The sequence below is a fragment of the Diceros bicornis genome, chromosome 6 (assembly GCF_020826845.1).
Source record: "Diceros bicornis minor isolate mBicDic1 chromosome 6, mDicBic1.mat.cur, whole genome shotgun sequence".
Taxonomy (NCBI): domain Eukaryota; kingdom Metazoa; phylum Chordata; class Mammalia; order Perissodactyla; family Rhinocerotidae; genus Diceros; species Diceros bicornis.
In genome coordinates, this window is record NC_080745.1 from 63,619,215 (window position 1) to 63,638,361 (window position 19,147).

The 19,147-nt window shown below is 50.8% G+C and overlaps 1 protein-coding gene across 1 annotated transcript in view; it reads right to left on the minus strand.

The window, feature by feature from the left end:
- The window catches only part of CRTAC1 (cartilage acidic protein 1), a 136,116-nt gene that overhangs the window by 43,657 nt on the left and 73,312 nt on the right, over positions 1 to 19,147 (minus strand). Inside the window, exon 3 of the mRNA XM_058543701.1 lies at positions 10,151 to 10,347. Coding sequence (XP_058399684.1) covers positions 10,151 to 10,347 — 197 coding nt within the window. The remainder of the gene's footprint in view (positions 1 to 10,150; positions 10,348 to 19,147) is intronic.

The window sequence follows — 19,147 nt, forward strand, 5'->3', positions numbered from 1 at the left end:
AGGGCCTCTGAGGATGGCCCTGCTGGCTTCCGGGTCTCCAGCCTTCACCAGCAGTGAGCGACCCTTGTCAAACCAGAGCCCCTTTAGACTGTGCCTCCAGCAGGGCTAGTCCCCCCTGAAATATCGAGGTTAAATTCTACCAAAGCTTGGGCTGGGGTGAGAAAGCAGCTGCCGGCAGCTGGGGCTCCAGGGAGCTCTGATGGCACCTCTGCATTCAGTGGGAGAAATGTCTCAAGCCACTGAGTTCCTGCCTCAGCTAGACAAGAGGAGAAAATGGCTGAGGGTGACCTCTGTCCACCTCTGTTTGCCTCATCACCTCCTATTCCTCATGCTCACCCAAGACAACATTTCCCAAAGCGCGCTTTGTGGAACCCTTGTCTCTGTGAGCTGCCTGGAGAAAAGATTTCACGGTCATCTGAGTTCAGGAAAGACCATACATTCCATACCCCTCTTGGAGATTCTCAATGGGCATCAGTCTATTAAAACTTTGAAAAGTCCTGCAATAAATTACCTGCTTAATTTTATTTAATCCAGCCTTTCCCAAATGTACTTGGCCATGGAACCCCTTTCTGCAGCTCACCTATCAGCATCCTGCAGAACTAACACTGCTCTTAGCAAATTGCTGCCCTAGGGTGTTGATGTCTGGTCAGGCTCGGCTTTGTGGCCAGAGGGGTTAAGGTGCCACGTGCTATTAGCCTCTTCCCTCGTTCCAGCCTCCTGGCTTCCGAGCTGACCAGGGAGGCCCAGAAGAATAAACTAATTAAGGTAAAATGTGCAACAGCGATGCAGAGCCTTGTAGATCATAAATGGGAACGGCAAAATCAATGGCAGCCCTTCTGCAGGCAGAGGCCCGGAGGCCTGGGCGACAGGAGGGATGGGAGCCCGTGATTTAGGAAGAGCAAACACTCTGGCAGCTGCAACCTGGGTAATTAGGTGTGTCAGGAAGACAGATAAACAGCGAGCTGTGCGGGTCGATGGCACAGGCAATAAACACCTAGCACTGGCCTCCGGCCCATGTCAGCACCTAATCCTGCCTTCTGGCTCCTTATAGCTGCACCCTGTCCTGGGGTCCCTCACTGAGAGGGGGCAGCTGCTTGGGAGAGGAGAGGCTGTTAGCTGCAGGAGAGAGAGGCTCTACTGAGTCCCTGGGGGCGACTCTGAGAGGGCAGGGGCCTGGGAGAAACAGGAGGGCTCAAGGGCAGGGCAGGGGGCTCTGGAGGTCACAGCCCCCGTGAGAGGCACTCTGGGGATTCCCATTCCCAGCCTGACTCTGGCATCTTGGCATTAAAGGAGCCTTGAAGGTCTTTGAAGGTCTCAGGAACCACCAGTTGCTGTCAGGCGGCCAGCTGGGAAGGCCTGCTGGGTGCCAGGTTGGGGTGGGAGGCCACAGGGAAGTAGGAGTCTTGGTCTCTGACTCAGGGCGCTTATAGTCCATTTGACAACACGAGGGATGGGTAGAGGAGACACCATGGGACAGTAGTAAGACCAATAATAACTGATATTTCTACAGCACTTTCTGTGTGCCAGGCACTTCACAGATATTCTCTCATTAACCCTCACCATAACCCATGAGATGGTAACTATTTTCATGCCCAATTTACAGACGAAGTACATGAGGCACAAGAGAGAAGGGGACTTGCCTAAGATCCCACAGCCAGCAGAGCCCCTCAGGGCAGGACAGGACAGTACATCTGGGAGATGACATGAGGACAGAAGAGGCCACAGTGATCAGGGAGGGCTTCATGACAGAGGAGGCAACTGAATGAGCACTTGAAGGGTCAGAGTAACAACAGCAATGACTCCCAATTATAGAGCACTTAGTATGGCCAGGCTTTGCATGAAGTATTCTCTTTTACAACCATCATCTCGCCTAAACCCTGCAGCCCACCCTAAGAGATGGTGTAGCCCCATTTTACAGATGGAGAAATTGAGGGGCAGAGAGGTTAAGTCAATTGCCCAAGGTCACAGAGCTAGTAAGTAGTGGAGATGGAAAACCCAGGTCTTTCTGACTCCAAAGCCTGTGCTTCTGAGCACGGCACTCTACGGCTCAGTCAGGCAGAGAGGAGGGGTGGTGCTCTAGGCAGGCAGGGTGGCATAGACAAAGACACAGAGGGGACACTGAGTTTGTCTACAGAGGAGGGTTTGTGCAGACGGAGGAGGAGAAACATGGCGGGGCAGGAGAGACCCACTAATTCCAGGATTGAGGGCGAAGCGGCCATTGGTGGTTTCTGATCTGAGGAATGGCAGAAGAAGACAGTGTTTCCAGAAGATTACTCCGGCAGTGGAGTGAGGGGTGGGCTGGCAAAGGAGAAAATGAAGTGGGGTGGCCACTGTTGTAGTAGCTCATGCTTGACCCAGGGTGACGACAGTGGGGGTGGAGAGGAGGCGCTGAGTGCAGGAGGCTGGAGCAGGGAAGACGGGAGGGATTGGCTGGGTGTGGTGGGTCAGAGCAAGCGAGTGGTCCGCAGTATGGGGACAGTGACGGAAGCAGGGGCATTAGGCCAGCAGGGGGTGGGAGCAGGAGCCTGGCTTCAGATAGTTTGCATTTGAGGTGGTCATAAGGGGGCTGAGAAGACACGTCTAAGAGGTCATTGGCCATGAGGGATGGCAGTCTGCACAGCAGTGAGGCTGGAGCCGGGGAAGAGGGAAAGACCAGGGCCATAAACCAAGTCCCAGGGAGCAGCCGCATTTGGGCGTAGGAAGAAGAAGAAGGGGCAGAGATGGAGGAGTCATCAGACAAATAGAAAAGGGGAAGGTTCTGCATTGAGGGCAGCGGTGTCAATCAAGCAAATCAATTCACTATCCCCTCATCCCCTCCACACCCAGCTCTGCCCCCAGAGGGCAACTTGGAGCCACTGGGAGGGTGAGTTTGGGTCACAAAGGGCTCTTCCTAAGGATGGTGGGCCTGAGTGCCTCCTCTCCCAGGGGCTGCCCGCACCCCGGGGAGATGACCTGACTTGTGGTTTGGTATTGGCAAAGAGAAAGGTGAGCCAGTGTGTGTGGCAGGGCAAAGGACTCAGCCTCCAACCTCATTCATAAAGCAAAGAGATACTGCCAAATAGCAGGGTTGGGGAGATAGCCAGCAACATCTCTGGCCTAGGCTGACCTTGAGAAAGTCACAGATTTGTCTTTTTTTATCTCTAAAATGGGATAATGATAATGGCCACTTATTCATCACGTTGTTGTGAGGATTAAATGAGATAATGTAAGTAAAGTACTTGGAACAGTACCCGGCACATGATAAGTCTGATAAATAATAACAGCAAACCATCATCATCATTATCACCATCCTCATCCTCATCATCACCATCACCACCATCATTCTCCTCGTCATCATCATTATCCTCACCATCATCACTATCATCATCATCCTCATCCTCACCATCACCATCATCACCACCACCACCACCATCATCATCTGATCATCATTATCATCCAGGGAATTACAGGGCATGACTACTGCAGGTGCTCATGAGCCACATCCCAAGAGGCAACCGTAACATTAAGTATAAAATGCTTTGTAAGACTTAGTCAATGAAAAACCAGCAAAGCAGTTATGGCCCCAGGGGAAGAAAGAACTAGTTCAGGCAAAGGACATTTTTAAAAAGAATGAACCCAGGCTCCCCCCAATGTCCCCCAATATAATTTCTGACCCCAGTCTTCTCCTTCCATCCCAGGGTGAAGAGGGAAATCTGATCAACCCCTGCCAGGCGCTTCACCCACATCAACTTGTTTAGCCCTCTCCATAGTCATGTCAGGAAGATAGATTCCTCACTTTACAGAGAGAAATTGGGGCTCACTGGGTTAAGTCATTTGCCTAAGGTTGCACAGCTGTTGTTAAGTGGCAATGCTGAACTTCAAACTGTGGTCTGACTGCAAAGCCAAACCCACCACGTATTAAAAAGCTGGGGTGGGCGGGGGCTGGTGGAGGGCAGTCCCAGCTCCCAAGGAAATGGCTTTATGGTGCTCCTTTGACAGCCTCACACTATCCTTGCAGCTTATGGGGCCACATGTGACCGAGGCACGGCGGGTTTGGGGGCGGGGCGTGCAGGGAGCCCGAGCAGTTCAGGAGCTCATCTCCCCAAATGGGGACAGGCTGAGTGAGCTGCAAATCAGGACTCTGCATCCAAGGGAAACATGGCTGGGGATCAGGAGACCACAGCATCCATTTTAGGGCCTAGAGGATCCTAGGAGAAGAGGGTGGAGACTCAGGGCAGTGTATCTCAGGCTTTACCAGGCATAGGAAGTCCTGGACATCCTGTTAAGATGCAGATTCTGGTCTAGTAGTCTGGGGTGGGGCCTGAGATTCTGCATTTTTATGAGTTTCCAGCTGTTGCCAATGCTGCTGGGCCAGGGAACATGCTTTGAGAAGCAAGGTGCAGAGTATCTAGGTACAGCCGGACCTGGGCCTGGGTGAAGGAGGGCTGGACAAGGGGTGCACTCTCAAGAGCAGATGGCTCCTCTACTGTGCAGGCAGAAGGGGCAGGAGAAGCAACCGGCCCCCAGTTCCCTCCTTCTCTCTGGCACAGTGACTGACGCCTCCTCTCCGAGGGGTGACAAAAGCCCCTGCTGAAGGCCTGAGTATACCAGAGCCCAGAAGCCATCAAAGAAAAGGGGGATAAATTCAAGTTCATAAAAATAAAAATTTTCCGCGTTGCAAAACCCACCAGGAGTGAAGACAGAAGAAAAATGACAAACAAGGGAAAACTATTTGCAACTTGTACGACAAAGAGCTAATTTTCCTAATTTATAAAGAGGTGTTACAAATCAGTAAGAAAAAGGCCAATAATCAATAGAAAAAATGGGCAAAGGCTATGAGCAGACAAGAGATTCAAATATATAAAAATATGCTCAGCCTCACTCATTTTAAGAAAAATGAAAATGCAAACTACATTCAGATACCTATTTTTTCTTATCAGGTTGGCAAATAATAAAAAAAAATGATGACACATGGTGTGGGTGAGAATGTTGGGAAATGCTCACTTGCATCAGGGCTGATGGGAATGTAATTAGGACTGTCCCTCTGAGGGACAATTTGGCCACGCCTATGAAAACTACACATGTATATTCCTTTGATACAGCAATTCCATTCCTGTGAGCTTACCTTACAGATACACCTGCAATTGTGGAAAAAGGCATGTTGTACAAGCTTACTCATCTGATGGCATTCTTTGTAAGGGCAAAAGATTGCAAGCAATCTAAATGTTTATCCATAGAGGACCATTCAATGAATGGCAGATCTATACAGTGGAGTACTATACAGCCATAAAAGTGGGATGGTTCTCTGCATGATGCCATGAAATAATATTCAATATTGATTGTTAAATGAAAAAAGCAAGGGGCAGCACTGTGAGTAGAACATGCTACTATCTGTGCAGAAAAGGAGGGAGGTACATATAGATTGAAGATAGCAGATCGGCAGTGACCATTCTGTGAACTGAATGAGTGAGAATAAGGTAAGTGGTGCGGCTCACAGTTCATGCCGACCCATCCAATATCATGCTCCCACTACCGCAGGCCAGGTCACATGGACAGGAGAGCTCAGGGCCACGCAGTGAAGCAGCTGAGGTGGCCAGCGCAGGACCTGGGGCGATGGGCTCTGACCAGGAGCTGCAGGAGGTCCTGGGCTCCCGGGTGTGGAGGGACCGCCTCTTGTCCCCCTTCGTCCTGCACTCTCTCCTACCTGGTTTTCACCAAGTAGTGTTGCCTGAGACACACTGGCTTGTATTTTTCCGGGTCAGTTAAGCCTTAAGCTGGTTTCCTGGTCCAGGCCTTCCTGGGATTGTAGTCAATCTTCCTCCATTTCCTCCCTCTTACCTTCTTTCTAATTCTTAACCCTTGACCCATGCCCCACTTGGTACCCTCATCTGGGTGGTGTCTGATTTACACAATGGTCCTTTTCTCTTTCTGTTCTTTGAGTATCTCTCTCCCATGGGCCAGGAGGGAGGCCGGTGGCTCCTCTGCCCAGGACACTTCCGGAGGCTCTGGCTTTCTTCATGTCAGAATTATAACAGCTATTGCTTAGCTAGCACTTATTAAATCCTAGACACCACAATATGTCCTTTTCCTTCATTATCTCAATTGTTCATTCAAATATACGTATTAAATGTTTACTAAGTGACATAAGCATTTCTCTGGTCCCGGAGACACAGCAGCAAACAGGATAAAGTTTCCATCCCCATGGAGTTGGTAGAAGAGATGAATAACAAATATATAACATACTTCAGACAGTGGTAAGTGGTATGAAGAGATATAAAGCGAGTTAAGGGCACACAGAGTGAACAGGGGTATGATTTTAAGGTGTTCAAGGAAGACCTCGTGTGAGGAGGGTCCTGAATGAAGTGAAAGAGTAAGCCCTGAGAACAGTGGTGGGAAAAGCATTTCAGGCAGAGGGAACAGCAAGTCTGAAGGCCTCAGGCAGGAATGCTGAGCAAGAGGAAGAGGGGAGGACATGAGTTCAGAAAAGCAGCCTGGCTCACATCAGGGGGTGTTATAGGCAGTGGTAAAGACTTTGGATATAGTCTACGGAACCGCTGGAGGGAGTGGAGCTGATGAAGTTGACATGATTTTTCCTGTTCTACGGATAAAGGGGTTGAAACTGAGAGAGGTCAAGTATCTTGCCCAAGGTCATCCAGTAAGTAAGGGGCAGGTCCCAGGTTGTACAAACTGACTCCCACAGGACACTGTCAGGAGGCGGGGTCTCAGCCCTCTTCTAGGGACTCCAGTGCTGACATCCCAAAGGCTGGCTGTGGGAGAGGACAGGGATGTCCTTCAGTGGGCCCCTCCAGCACTCGGGCACAGGCTAAAGGAGCCCCCAGTTTTACGCCATGGGCAGGTGTGGGCTGGCTGGGGGCTCCGGGAGAGGATCTCAGGCTCCCCGCGGTGGGCAGGGTGGCAGTGGCTGAGTGCTTTGCCAGCTGGACCCAGGGAAGTGCTGACACGGTGCAAATGTCCCGGCTCCACACCCCACCCACTGTCGATGAATCAATTGACTCACTCAACTGAAAAATTAACTCAAACCCACAGACATCCCTCAAACCCACAGAAGGTCACTGGGAGGTACACGCCTGGGGCTGAGGCTGCTGGGCACTGTCACCATTACCGCAGCCCCGGGGGCCGGTGAACACTTGTGCCGTCAAACCCAGAAAGCCCAGGACCTTCTCAGGGCCCCTGCTGTGCCTGCCTCCCCTTCTCTCCCCTCTGTTGGCAAACCTTCTCTCAGGCCTCATGGCTCGTGCCCTTCTGCTCTTCCTGGATTTATTTATCAGGTGTTAATGGAGCTGCCGGGATGTTCAAGGGCCAGAGGGGGACACAAAATGACCAATACAGGGACTTTGCCCTCAAGGAGCTTAGAGTCCAGAGGGCTGGGAGAGGGGAGTCAGATACTTAGAGAAATATAAGGCCGCATTGGAGATAGGGTGCAAACTTTGCAAAGGCAGGATTTTTGTCTGTTTCATTCACTGGGGCATCCTCAGTGCCTAGAATAGTGCCTGACACACAGTAGGTACTCAATGAGTATCTGTCCAATGAATGAATACATTAGTGAATGAATGGGGCTATGGTTAGGCTGAACATGGAACTAACATGACTCTGGGTAGTGGCCCTCAACCTCGACTGCACATAGGAATTACCCGGAGACCCAATAACCGGGTCCCACCCCCAGAGGTTCATGTTGGACTGGACTGGGGGGCACCTTGGGAACTGGGAGTGTTAAAAGCTCCCCAGGAGATTCTAATGGGTAGCCTGGGCAGAGCCCGTCGCTCTAGGATTCACAATGGAACACTCTAAGAGTGTGGGAGGGGCTACTGCTTCAGAGACACCTGACAGCTCCCACCCCAGGTGCTGTGTGCTCGGTGAGTGGGGAGGAGAGTCTGTCCCCTTCCTCCAGCATCCTGCCTGCCAAGCCCATGTTGAACAGCCCCCTTCCACAGTTCTCCCCATTTCTGCTTCTTCCTGGGGACTCACCCCTTCCACAGCTGTCCCTTGCTGCTGTTCCCCTCCTGACCTTGCCCCACATTAAAGGATTGATCAGCCCATCAATTAATTGTGTCCTAATCCAATCTTGGCTTGGTTGGAGAGAGGGCAGTAAATCCAGCTGGGTAATCATGCCCTGATATTTGTGTAGGGATAATTACTATCTCTCAGGCCTCACTTGGTGGCAAGATGAGATGAAAACCCATAAAACACTACTCGAGGCTGTGGTTCATTGTTTCTTGGCTGCACAAGGCTGGCTGCCAGCCAGCCAGTCCCGCCTGCCCCTGCCCCTGGCACCAGCCCCAACCTCTTCCCGTCCCATTCATGCAACTGGCAGGGCTCAACGTCAGGGGCAGTCTAGAGGCTGGATCCTGGCTTGGGCTCAACAACCAGCAGGGGCAACATTATGGGCCCAGGGGAAAGCCAGCGTGTGTGGGGTGGGGAGAGGAAGGCAAGGTGGTCCCCGCAGTCAGGCATCACCTGCCTTCCGGAGGTTGGGAGGGTCAGGATGGTGAATACACAGGTGTGAACCATAAGGCATCATCCAGACCAACACAAGAGGCTGCTGCCATCTGGAGGAGTCCAGTGCATGTCCAACGTGGCCCCACAGGGACAGGAGGCCCTGCATCCTCCAGGAGGATGTGGCCTCTGACTGCCATGCAGATGTTATGGCCCCACGGTAGCGGACTTCATTCTAGTGGGCCGAGCTCAGGCCTAGGGAATGTGAGAGTCAGGGGCTGAGAGTTACCTCAACCTGTAGCCCCAAGAACACAGCCCCCCAGCACGTGAGACACTGAGTGCCCACCACGAGCCAGGCTCTCCACTAGGCCCCGCGGACACAGGGTTGAGTGAGGCCATACAGTGTCTTGTTTAAAAGGATAGATCTGGGGACCAGCCTGGTGGCGCATGCGGCTGAGTGCGCGCTCCGCTGCGGCGGCCCGGGGTTCGCCAGTTCAGGTCCCGGGCGCGCACCGACGCACTGCTTGGTAAGCCAAATGCTGTGGCGGCGTCCCATATAAAGTGGAGGAAGATGGGCACGGATGTTAGCCCAGGGCCAGTCTTCCTCAGCAAAAAAAGAGGAGGATTGGCAGATGTTAGCACAGGGCTGATCTCCTCACACACACACAAAAAAGGATAGATCTGTAGTTAGAACCCTGGGTTTGAATCCTGGGACTTACAAGTCGTGTGGCCTTGGGCAAGTCTTGTAACCTCGGGCAAGTCTTGTAACCTCTTTGTGCCTCAGTTTCCTCAACTATAAAGTGGGATACAACAGTACCTACCTAATCGACCTGTTGTGAGGCTTAAATGAGATCATTAATCTCAAGTGCTTAGATCAGGGCCTAGCACACAGTAGGTGCTACTTAAGTACTAGCTGTTATCATTATTGTGACTATTATTCAGCCTTTTGGGTATCAATTTCCATTCCTTAGTGTGTAGGACCTTGCTACTCAAAGTGCGGTCCCAGGACCAGTAGCATCATCATAGTCTGACGGTGTGTGAGCAATGCAGGATCTCCGGCCCCACCCCAGACCTGTTGAGTGAGAATCCGCATTTGCACAAGACCCCCAGGTGACTCGGATAGAGGCTCTGGGCTAGGAAAGCCTCCACTAACTCAAGGTCTGTCTCCCTCCAAGCTGTATCCCCAGAACCTAGTGCCTCTAGTCTGGCACAGAGTAGGTGCTTGGCAAGAATTTGCAAAGTGAATAAATGAGCTCACCTAAACACTGTAGGGGATCTTGAAGGATTTCAAAGCATTTTGGAAAGGTCCCCTAGAAGCAGCATGGAGCACGATCCCAGGGGCTCATCTGCTGGCTACGGCGGCCACCAGGCAAGAAGTGCTGAGTTGTTGAGCCATAGCAGGGCCAGTGGGGATGGATGGAGGGCTTAGGAGGATTTGGGGGCTGCTCAGAGTGGGAGGTGAAGAGGACATGAAGTCTGAGGGAGAGGACTGGTCACACCCAAACACCTCCAGGGGTCAGGAGGTGAGAACAAGCTTCATGCACAAGAGAAGGAGGGGTCCTCCGGGGGTCTCTCTGCTGGGGCACAGCGAGGTCCCGGAGGCGGCAGGGGACTGTGCTGGAGGAGCCTGTGACAGTAGCCTCGAGGCCCCACCCCCACTTGCTGTTGGAAGGAAGAAGGTGGGGAGCAGGAAGAGCCCGAGGCCCCAGATCCTTACCCGAGAAGGCATTATTGGTGTTGAGGAAGTAGATCTCCTCACGGCCATCCCCGTCGATGTCGCAGGCTGTGACCCCGATGGCGTTGCCCTGCCGGTCCCGCAGCGCGTAGTAGGGGGAGCTGCGCTCGTCCACCGCGATGTTCACCAGCCGCTTCTGGGCCCGGTCGTACTTCAGAACCAGGTTGGGGCCGTTGTACCTGGAGGAGGAAGCGGAGGGGGCGTTGGGGAGAAGCAGCTGGGCCCACCCAGTTCCACTGACCAGAGAATGGGCTCAGAGTCCTCCCGGCCAGGTCAACATGGGGTAGTTCAGCCCCAGAGCATTTCCAGGGAACCCTCGGTAGCCTCCCCTTGCGGTGGCAGGGGGGGTCCCTGGGTGTTTGACAAGAGTCCCTGAGTCAGATAATGGGCCCAGGCAAAGTGAGTTGACTGGGCCCACGTGGGACACAATATAAGGAGCAGGGTGGCGGAGAGGAGTGGGCAGCCAGCGACAACCCCTAACCACAGGCTTCCCTGAAGAAAAGAAAAACCTCTCTGACGTGTACTTTGACCATTTCAGAATAAAAGGCACTTTCATATTTATGATATCGTTAATTTAAATCTAACAACAATCAAGCGAAGTAGGCTTAGGAGGCTGTATTAGTAACCCACTGTATAGATGGGCAATTGATGAGCTTCATCAGGGAAACAGGCTCAGAGAGGTTGAGTGCCTTCCCAAGGTAACACAGCGAGTAAGTGTCAGGCGCTGGGACTGAACCTAGGCCCTTTCTGTTATCTCCAAAGCCCTTGTGAATGAGCCCTGGAGGAGCAGACGCTTTGTCTTTGAGGTTTGGAATGACTCTCTCCTGACAGAAGGTCCCAGCATTTAAACAGTCCTGTAGCATGAAATTAGCATCTCAGACAGGAGATTATGAACACATCTAAGTCATTAGGCGGGCCTGCTGGATCTCTTTTTCTAAGAAACTCAGGGATTAAAGGGCTCATCAGTCCTCATCTCTCCTGTCTCACTCTCCTGCAGCCACACGGCCTCCTTGCTGCAGTGAAGACATGTTCTTGCCTCAGGCACTTTGCACTTGCTCTTCCCTCTGCCCAGGACGCTTGTCCTCCAGATATCCACATGGCTGTCTCCCTCTTTCACCTCCTTCAGGCCCTGGCTCAACTGTCCCTTCTGTGAAGCCTTCCTTCCCACAGTCCTGAAACTTGCAGCTACCCCTACCCTGTACTCCCTATCCCTCACCCCTGCTCTCTTTCCCCGCTTTTACCACCTGCTGACAATTCGCTGTCTTTTTGTTTCTCTCTCCCTTGTCTGTTGGATCCCACTAGATTGTCAGCTCCACCAGGGCAGAACTTTTTGTCTGTTTGGTTGCCCAGGGCCTAGAACAGCGCCTGGCACACAATAGGTGCTCAAGAGATACTTGTTGAATGACTGAATGAATGAAACCTCAGAGCTCACGTCTGAGTCTAAGGGCTTAGGTGTCCCATGGTCGATTTCTTCTCATTGCCTTTCCATCTGGAGAGAGCAGCCTGCCCAAGGTCACCCCCCGACAGCACAGGCACGAATGTCTGAAGGCCTCCTCCCGCTGCCTAGAGCACCGGCTTGCCAGGCTCTCCAAAGGAACGCGGCCAACCCCCATCCATTAGTCCCCGGCCTCCTGCCTTTGTCTTAACCTGAGTGCGTCCATCCTGAGTGGAGTTCAGCTGCGGATGGGCCCTGGCTGAGAACACTCTGGGGAGGGCGGAAAGAACTCTCCAAGGTCTTTGAGAAATCACTTCTTGCTTTCCTGAAACAGATCCAACTTGGCCCTTCCTTCCTCACCAAGATGCAGAGCTGGTGAAGTCTGGGGGATGCTGAGCAACTGGCCAGGCGCCCTCTGGCACCCACAGTGTGTGAAAGGGGAGACGGAGCTCATGGATGCTGAGTCAGCACCCGGGGACGGAAGGTGGCGCCTCACACGCCTTGACAAAGAGCGTCTGAGGCCGCACATCAAGGGCGCAGCATGACCTACGGGGCTGTCTAGGCAGGAGAGATGGAACGCTAGGGTTCCAGCACCGTCAGCAGCTGGCTCCAGCCCCCAGGGACAGGAAGTGCCTTCTGGTCCTCAGAGCCTCTGGGGCTTCTGTTTACTGCCATCGCTACCGCTTCTCACCAGACACTGTAGTCCTTGAGGGCTAGGCCCTGCTAAAAGCACTTTCACATGCATTGTCTCCCCTGAGCCCCACATAATCCTAGAAAGAAGTAAATAAGGCATTTTTCTAGAAAAGGAAACTGAGGGTCAGAGAGGCAAAGTGAGCTGTCCAAGGTTGCACAGCTCGAACGTGGCACCACTGGGCCTCTAACTATCTCCAGGGTGCAAATCCTGTGTTCTTTCCACGCTGCCTGTGACGCCAACACTCTCAGTCCTCTGCGTTTTTTTTATGGCAGCCTTCCCCAAAGTAGAGACCATGAGAAATGCCCAGGAACTTCATGTAAATGGTGGAGATAACAACCCTACGTTTCTACAGTCCTTTACAGTTTACAAAGCACTTTCTCATCCTTGATCTCATTGGCTTCTCGCAGGTCTTGACTCTGCCACAGATTAGTTTTGTGACCTTAGACTGGGCAGGGACTCTCTCTCGGTTCTGGGTTTCTCTTCTGCAAAATGAGAGAGTTGGACTAAATCACAGGGTCACAGGATGTGTGGACAAATGTGGCCGTGGGGGCGGGCCTCTGGGCCCTCCACGCTGTTTCACCCAGTGCATTTCTATGTTGATGTGTTCTATTTTATGCACTACATTCCATAAAGCGTTTAAATAAGGGATTCCAGAGCCAGCGTTTGAAAGGCCCTGGACTGGAAGCTCTGGGAGAGCCCTCCTCGGTCTGCGTCTCTCGGTCCACGCGTCTGACTCCAATGTTAGCAGGTGGGCAGAGCAGGCACATCCTCCCCCAGGCTATGGCTGAGGAGCCACCAGGTGAAGACCAGCGCCGACACCCCCTATTCGCACCCTCTGTCCCTCAGGTCTCCCAGAATGTCTTCACCATCCCCTGGAGCCAGCTCCCAGTGGGAGGTGGGGGCCATGGCCTCTGCACATATCTGGAGGCCAGGCCTTTCACCCCGAATCTGGGATAGCAGGTGTGCACACAAGGTCCCTGCTCCTGTGGTGGTGGCCCTGGGGGAGCAGATCACCCTGGATCATCTCTTCTGTGAAGAACTTGGGGGTGCTAGTTCCAGGGCACCCCCTAAGGGGATGGTAGGGTGGGGTTTCTAGGCTGGCTTAAATTCCCTCTTCTGTTACAGTGAGCACTACAGAGTCTTCCCCAAACCTACATGGCAGCCTGGGATGATTCCCGACACTCTGGCCCCTTCTCTGCCACCACCATCCCTAGGGCTACAGACACGAAGCCAGACCAACAGCTCCTAGGTAGGGTTCTTCACAACCTGTGGTGCAAGGCCAGGGGGCAGGGCACAGAGTTGCCACCCCTCTCTTCCACCCAGCCTGCCCTTTGCTGGGTCTGCTGGACAGATATCCAATCCTCTTACAATCTTCCCCCAGGGTAGCCAGCCTGATCCCCGACTCCCTTCTCCATGGAGCCGATGCTCCAGTGGGTTTCTTTCCACTCCCTGAAGAGGCTTTGCCCTTTCGGTTTCTGTGACTTTGCTCAGCTGTAGCCACCCCCTCCCGTGGGGAATGTTCTCTCCACCCTCCTGGCCTCCCATGAGCCTGCCCTGACCCCTCGGCTGGATGCGATCTTCTCTTCTCCAGGTACCCATAGCGCTTTTGCACTTTGCCTATTCTTGCGAGGGCAGAGTTGTTTGTGTTCCGACATCACTTCCCTCATTAAAACATATGCTTCTGGAGCCCAGGCAGCATGTGGATGCCTCTCTGCATTAGCTGTGCCTAGAGCAACGCTTGGCATAGAGAAGGTGCTCGACAAATACCTGTGTGAGTGGGCGAATAAAAAAAAATAATCACGGGGAGCATTCAGGGAGCAGTCACCAGCTTCACAGGCACCAAGCACTATTCGAAGCACTTCATCCCCCCGATCTCATGACAATCCTAGATTTTACAGATGTGGAGACTGAGGTACAGAGGTTAGCCACAGTTGCTAACCCCCCCGCAGTCCCTCTGCGGGGTCAGTTCCCACGCCGAAAGGCCTGGGGAGCTGCATGGCAGCTACATGGGATTTCACTTTTCCTCTCTCTGACACCTGCCACAGAATTGTTGGGCACTTCTAGAAATCCAGGAGACTTTGAAGCTCAAACGGAGTTAGGAAGTGGGACAAGGTCCCATGTTCTTGAAAAGCAGTTGTGACTTTGTAATACCCAAGGCTGGGCCAGCAGGCAGAAGTGACCGGCTCGGTGGCAACTGGAAAATCTGCTTGAGAGACACCAGCAGGGCACAACTCACACATGGCTGAGTGCTGTCCAATTTGGGTGCCAGTCCCCTGGGACAGGACAGCTGTGGGCGGGGAGGGGCCTGGGCGTGCGCTCCTGGCCCCGCCACCTCCTGGCTCTGACCTTGAGCTTGTCACTCAACTCCAAGCTTCAGCTTCCTTGTCTATAACTCAGGGCTGCTCCACACCCCACAGGGTGGCTGCGAGGAGAAGAGAGTGTGTGACAACACTCGGTAAACTGTGAAGAGCTACGTAATTGTAAGTTCTCATTATTATTTAAACAAAGACAAAAAAAAAACAAAAACAAAGGGGCACAATATCTCACTCTCCAGTGATCATTTTGAGAGTTTCCAAACACACTCTAGTATTTCTCATCCAAAAACATCCCACCCTTGATTTCTCATCCTCTGCGGGTATGTTTCTTAATTCCCCTTTATAACTAAACTTCTCAGAGTTATCTCCATTTTCTCACTGCCCGTTCACCCCACCCCAACTCCCGCAAAGCTGCTCTTGTTACTGTCATCGGCGGCATTCATGTGGCCGCATATAGGGACGCCCCTTCCGTCCTCACCTCCCTCCGCCTCTCAGCCGTCTTTGGCACAGTGGCTGCTATCTCAGCCTCTACCACACCACCTCCTTCTTAAAACACTCTCCTCTCTTGGCTCTCAGGATGCCATCCTCCAGTTTTCCTGCTCTCTCTGGCTTCTCCTCCTCTTCTCCTTTGCAGGTTCTTTCTCCTCTCCCCTCTCTCTTAATGTTGGAGTCCCCAGGCCTGGTCCTGGGCCCCCTTCTTCTCTCTCTGGCCCCATTCACTAGGGGATAATATCCATTCCCATGACTGACAACTCCCAAATTTATAGCTCCAACCCAAATCCCCAGTCCGAGCTCAGACTCATATATCCGACTGCCTGCCCGACAGCTCCCCTTGCACGGCCCACAGTCATCTCTGATGGAACGTGTCCAAAATGGAACTATTGATCGCTCATCCCCCTCCTCCCTGCAACAGGCACCCAAGTACTAAAGCCAGAAACCCGGCGTCAGCCTTGGTTCTCCCTCCCCCTTGTCTTCACATCTAATTCATCGGCCAGTCCTGTCATTTCTACCTCTTAAAATATTTCAAATCTTTTCTCTGCTTTCCTCCCCCACTGCCACCATCTCTGGAGAGCCTCCTTTCTCTGTTTCCTTGCTTGCCCCCACCAATCTAATTCCCCCACACCTGAGCCAGAGTCATCTTTTTAACACATAAATCAGATCAGCCACTTTCCTGCCTGAAACCCTGTGGTGGCTTCCCAATTATGTCGGAATGAAACCCAGATCCCTTGTCATGCCTGGCCTGGGAGCCTAGCTAGGTCTGCTGCTGCCTTGCTGACCTCCTCCAGCCGCACCGGTCTCCTTTCAGCTCCTAATATTCCAGCAGGCGTGGTCCCAGCCCCGGCCCTCTTGCAGGACTGCCCTCTGACCAGAACACTCTGCCTCCACTTCCCTCCTGCTTTGTCCCAGGCTGGCTTCTTCTCTTCCTTTAGTCTCACCTCCAAAGGCATCTCAGAGAGATCTTCCCTCATCGGTGTTCCGATCACTGCATCCACTGTCCTACTCCTGTCTGGTTATCTATTTATTACCCATCTCTCCTAGTAAACCATGAGCTTCAGGAGGGCAGGGACTGTGTCTGCTTTGTTCTCTTCCATCTCCCAATCGCCTAGTGCAGAGTGAGTGCTCAATAAACACTTGTAGAGTTAACAAAAGAGAAGGAGCCTGTGGAAAGTACCAGATCGCCCCTGGGTGGCTGAGCAAAAGGTCGAATGAGCTGTAAGTCTCTTGATTTGTCTTGGACCCTCCACTTTCACAGTTCGCAAAAGATATGTGCAAACATCGTAAGGACAAAGGGGAGGCTGAGAGCCAGTGTCTTGGGTAAGGGTGAGAGAGAATAACAAAGGGTTATAGATAGATACAGAGGATCCACCTATTTTTCTGTTGAGAATCATCGACCCAGGTGAACAAAAAAATCACTTAGGCAGTTAGATAAAGGAAAGCCAGATAAAAGGATGTAATAATTATTGGGTATCTACTATATACTAGATACTCTGCTAAGTAATTTACATATAATATCCCATTGTACATAAATAGGAAAGTTTTTTTAAATTTGAAAGATATATAAAATATGCTACCTACTTTGAAAATTAAGAACAAGGAATATTTTTTATATTAAAAAGGAAAATAATGAAAAATATACATTTATTCAACATTATAGTCAGGAGAGAGAGGCAGGGCAGAAAGAAGAGACAGATGTATATACACAAAGAATGCAAGATAGAGACACAAGAATATACAAAAATGGAAATTAAGGGACAGTGAAGCCCTGAGCACAAAGAGAAAAGCACACACACAAAAACAGCTAAAAAGACTGGCCCATATAGAAACAGAGAGACATGGAAAAAGGGAGATGCAGACCTATAGAGACAAATAGAGAGACCCCTGGAAAGATGCAAAGTCATGGAAATAGCAACAGGACTCTGAGATGTTATCACAGAGAAACAACCCATCTTGTGGCCATTTGGGTCATTTCCTCTAAAGATTTTTAAAGATGTGTTGCATTTTCACAACCACAGGCATAAGGGGGTATTTCATTCTTGGTCACTCTAATATCCTTATTTTATAGGTGAAGAAAGTGTTTCAGAGAAAAGTGACTTTCTGAAAGTCAAACAGCTAATCATTAGACAAAATAACCTGAAAGATAAGCTTATCCCTTAGTCTAGAGCAGGGATCAGCAAACTACGGCCTTTGGGCCAAATCTGGCCTGCTGCCTATTTCTGTAAATAAAGGTTTATCGGAACACAAACATGTCCATTAATTTACATATTATCTATGGCTGCTTTTGCTATACAACAGAGTTGAGCGGTTGCAACAAAGACCACATGATCCAAAAGCTGAAAATATTTACCATTTGGCTCTTTACACAAAACGATTTCCAATCCCTGGTTTAAAGGGTTGTCAGCCTTATATTATGAGTATATTCCAAGTTCTAAGTGATCATTATCATAATAGAACACAAAATTCAAATAAGCTTTAGTAAAAATTAATTTGGGGTCAGTACCCAGGAACACACAGTTTTCTGAAACAAATATTTCAGGGAGAGTACAGGTTGAATTTAAGGGAGATTTTAGATTTAGCAAGGAGATTGTGAGGCAAGATAACCTGCGGGAGGAAAAAGAGACTGAGAAGAGTTGCCTAAGATGAGAACAGCGTTCTATATACGGGGGTTCATCTAAGGCTAAGAAATGAGCAAGAGTGTGTGCCCTCTCAGTGAGTGAAGAGGTAAAAGGGGTGCAGTAGTTGATCTCCAAAGACGGCTGCCATCATTTTCTTTCTTCTCTGTATGCATGTGATACTCCACCCATCAAGAAGTGGAGTCTATTTCACTTCCCGTTGAATATCGGATGGCTGTGTGACTTCCCTCCATTGGAAAAATATAGTGGAAGTGATGTTGGGCCAGTTCTGGGCCTAGCCTTTAAGAGACCTACCAGTGCCACTTTGTCTCTGGGGGAAGCCAGTCACCATGTAAGAGATTTGACTATGTTGAGACCACCATGCTCCAAGGAGGCCCAATCTAGTCCCAGGGAGGGGCCATGTGGAAAAGCACCAAGGCACCGGATACGTGAGCAAAGACTTCTTGGACCTTCCAGCCCAGACCAGACAAGAGTTGAATGCAGCCGAGTGACACCAGCTGATGTCACATGGAGCAAAAGAAGCACCCCGCTGAGCCCTGCCCAAACTCCTGACCCACAGACCTCTAAGAAATAATAAATTGCTTTTAAGCTACTAAATTTTTGAAAAGAAAGTAGATAATTATGACCTATCATTTCAGACGTAAAGGGAAAAGGAATTTATCCCTGGAAAATAGAAAAAAGGATTATTCATAAATCAGCGGGATTCTCTAGGATAGCCATTTGAATTCACAGTAGGCAAGTGTCCCCAAGGGAGGTCCTGGATACTTGGATCTCAGAATATCTGAGGGTCTGTGTAGAGCCTGAGGGTGGAAGGGTAATAAGAAGTAGAAGGGTTCCAGAAACCCTGTTTTTATGCTTCTCCTCCCCATTCTTCTTTCCTTTCTAGTCATCTCTAACTGTTTCCCATTTTGCATATACAACCTCGAGCATAGATCATTTCTTTGGAAATGTGTGTGACGCTCTTTTTTACCTTTTTACATATTTAATTCTTTGAAAGCCACTGAAGTTAAATAGGATCAGAAAACATATGGGAAGGCATTCAAACAGGAGATTCACAGATTGTATCTTGGAGTAGGATATATCCAGAGGCCGGGTATTAGTTTAAAGGAATGGAAACTTTGGTAATGGGAGCATTCTGGGCCTGATGAGAAATCTGAGGCTGGGGATTTTACAGGGGAGTAAATTGGATAAGTCTGGAAAGGGCATCCCAGAAAACAAACAAACAAATTTGATCCTGAATCAGGAGCTAACCAGGGTAGAGAAGACGCCACAAAGAGAGTGCAAAGAAAAAGGTAACTTCAAGGTGAAGGATGAAACACTTTTTGTCCAAGGGGTGGATGGTTTTTCAAGAAAGGGATGTTTGGCACCAAAAGATCAGAATAATCTGCAGTGATGAGTGTCTCT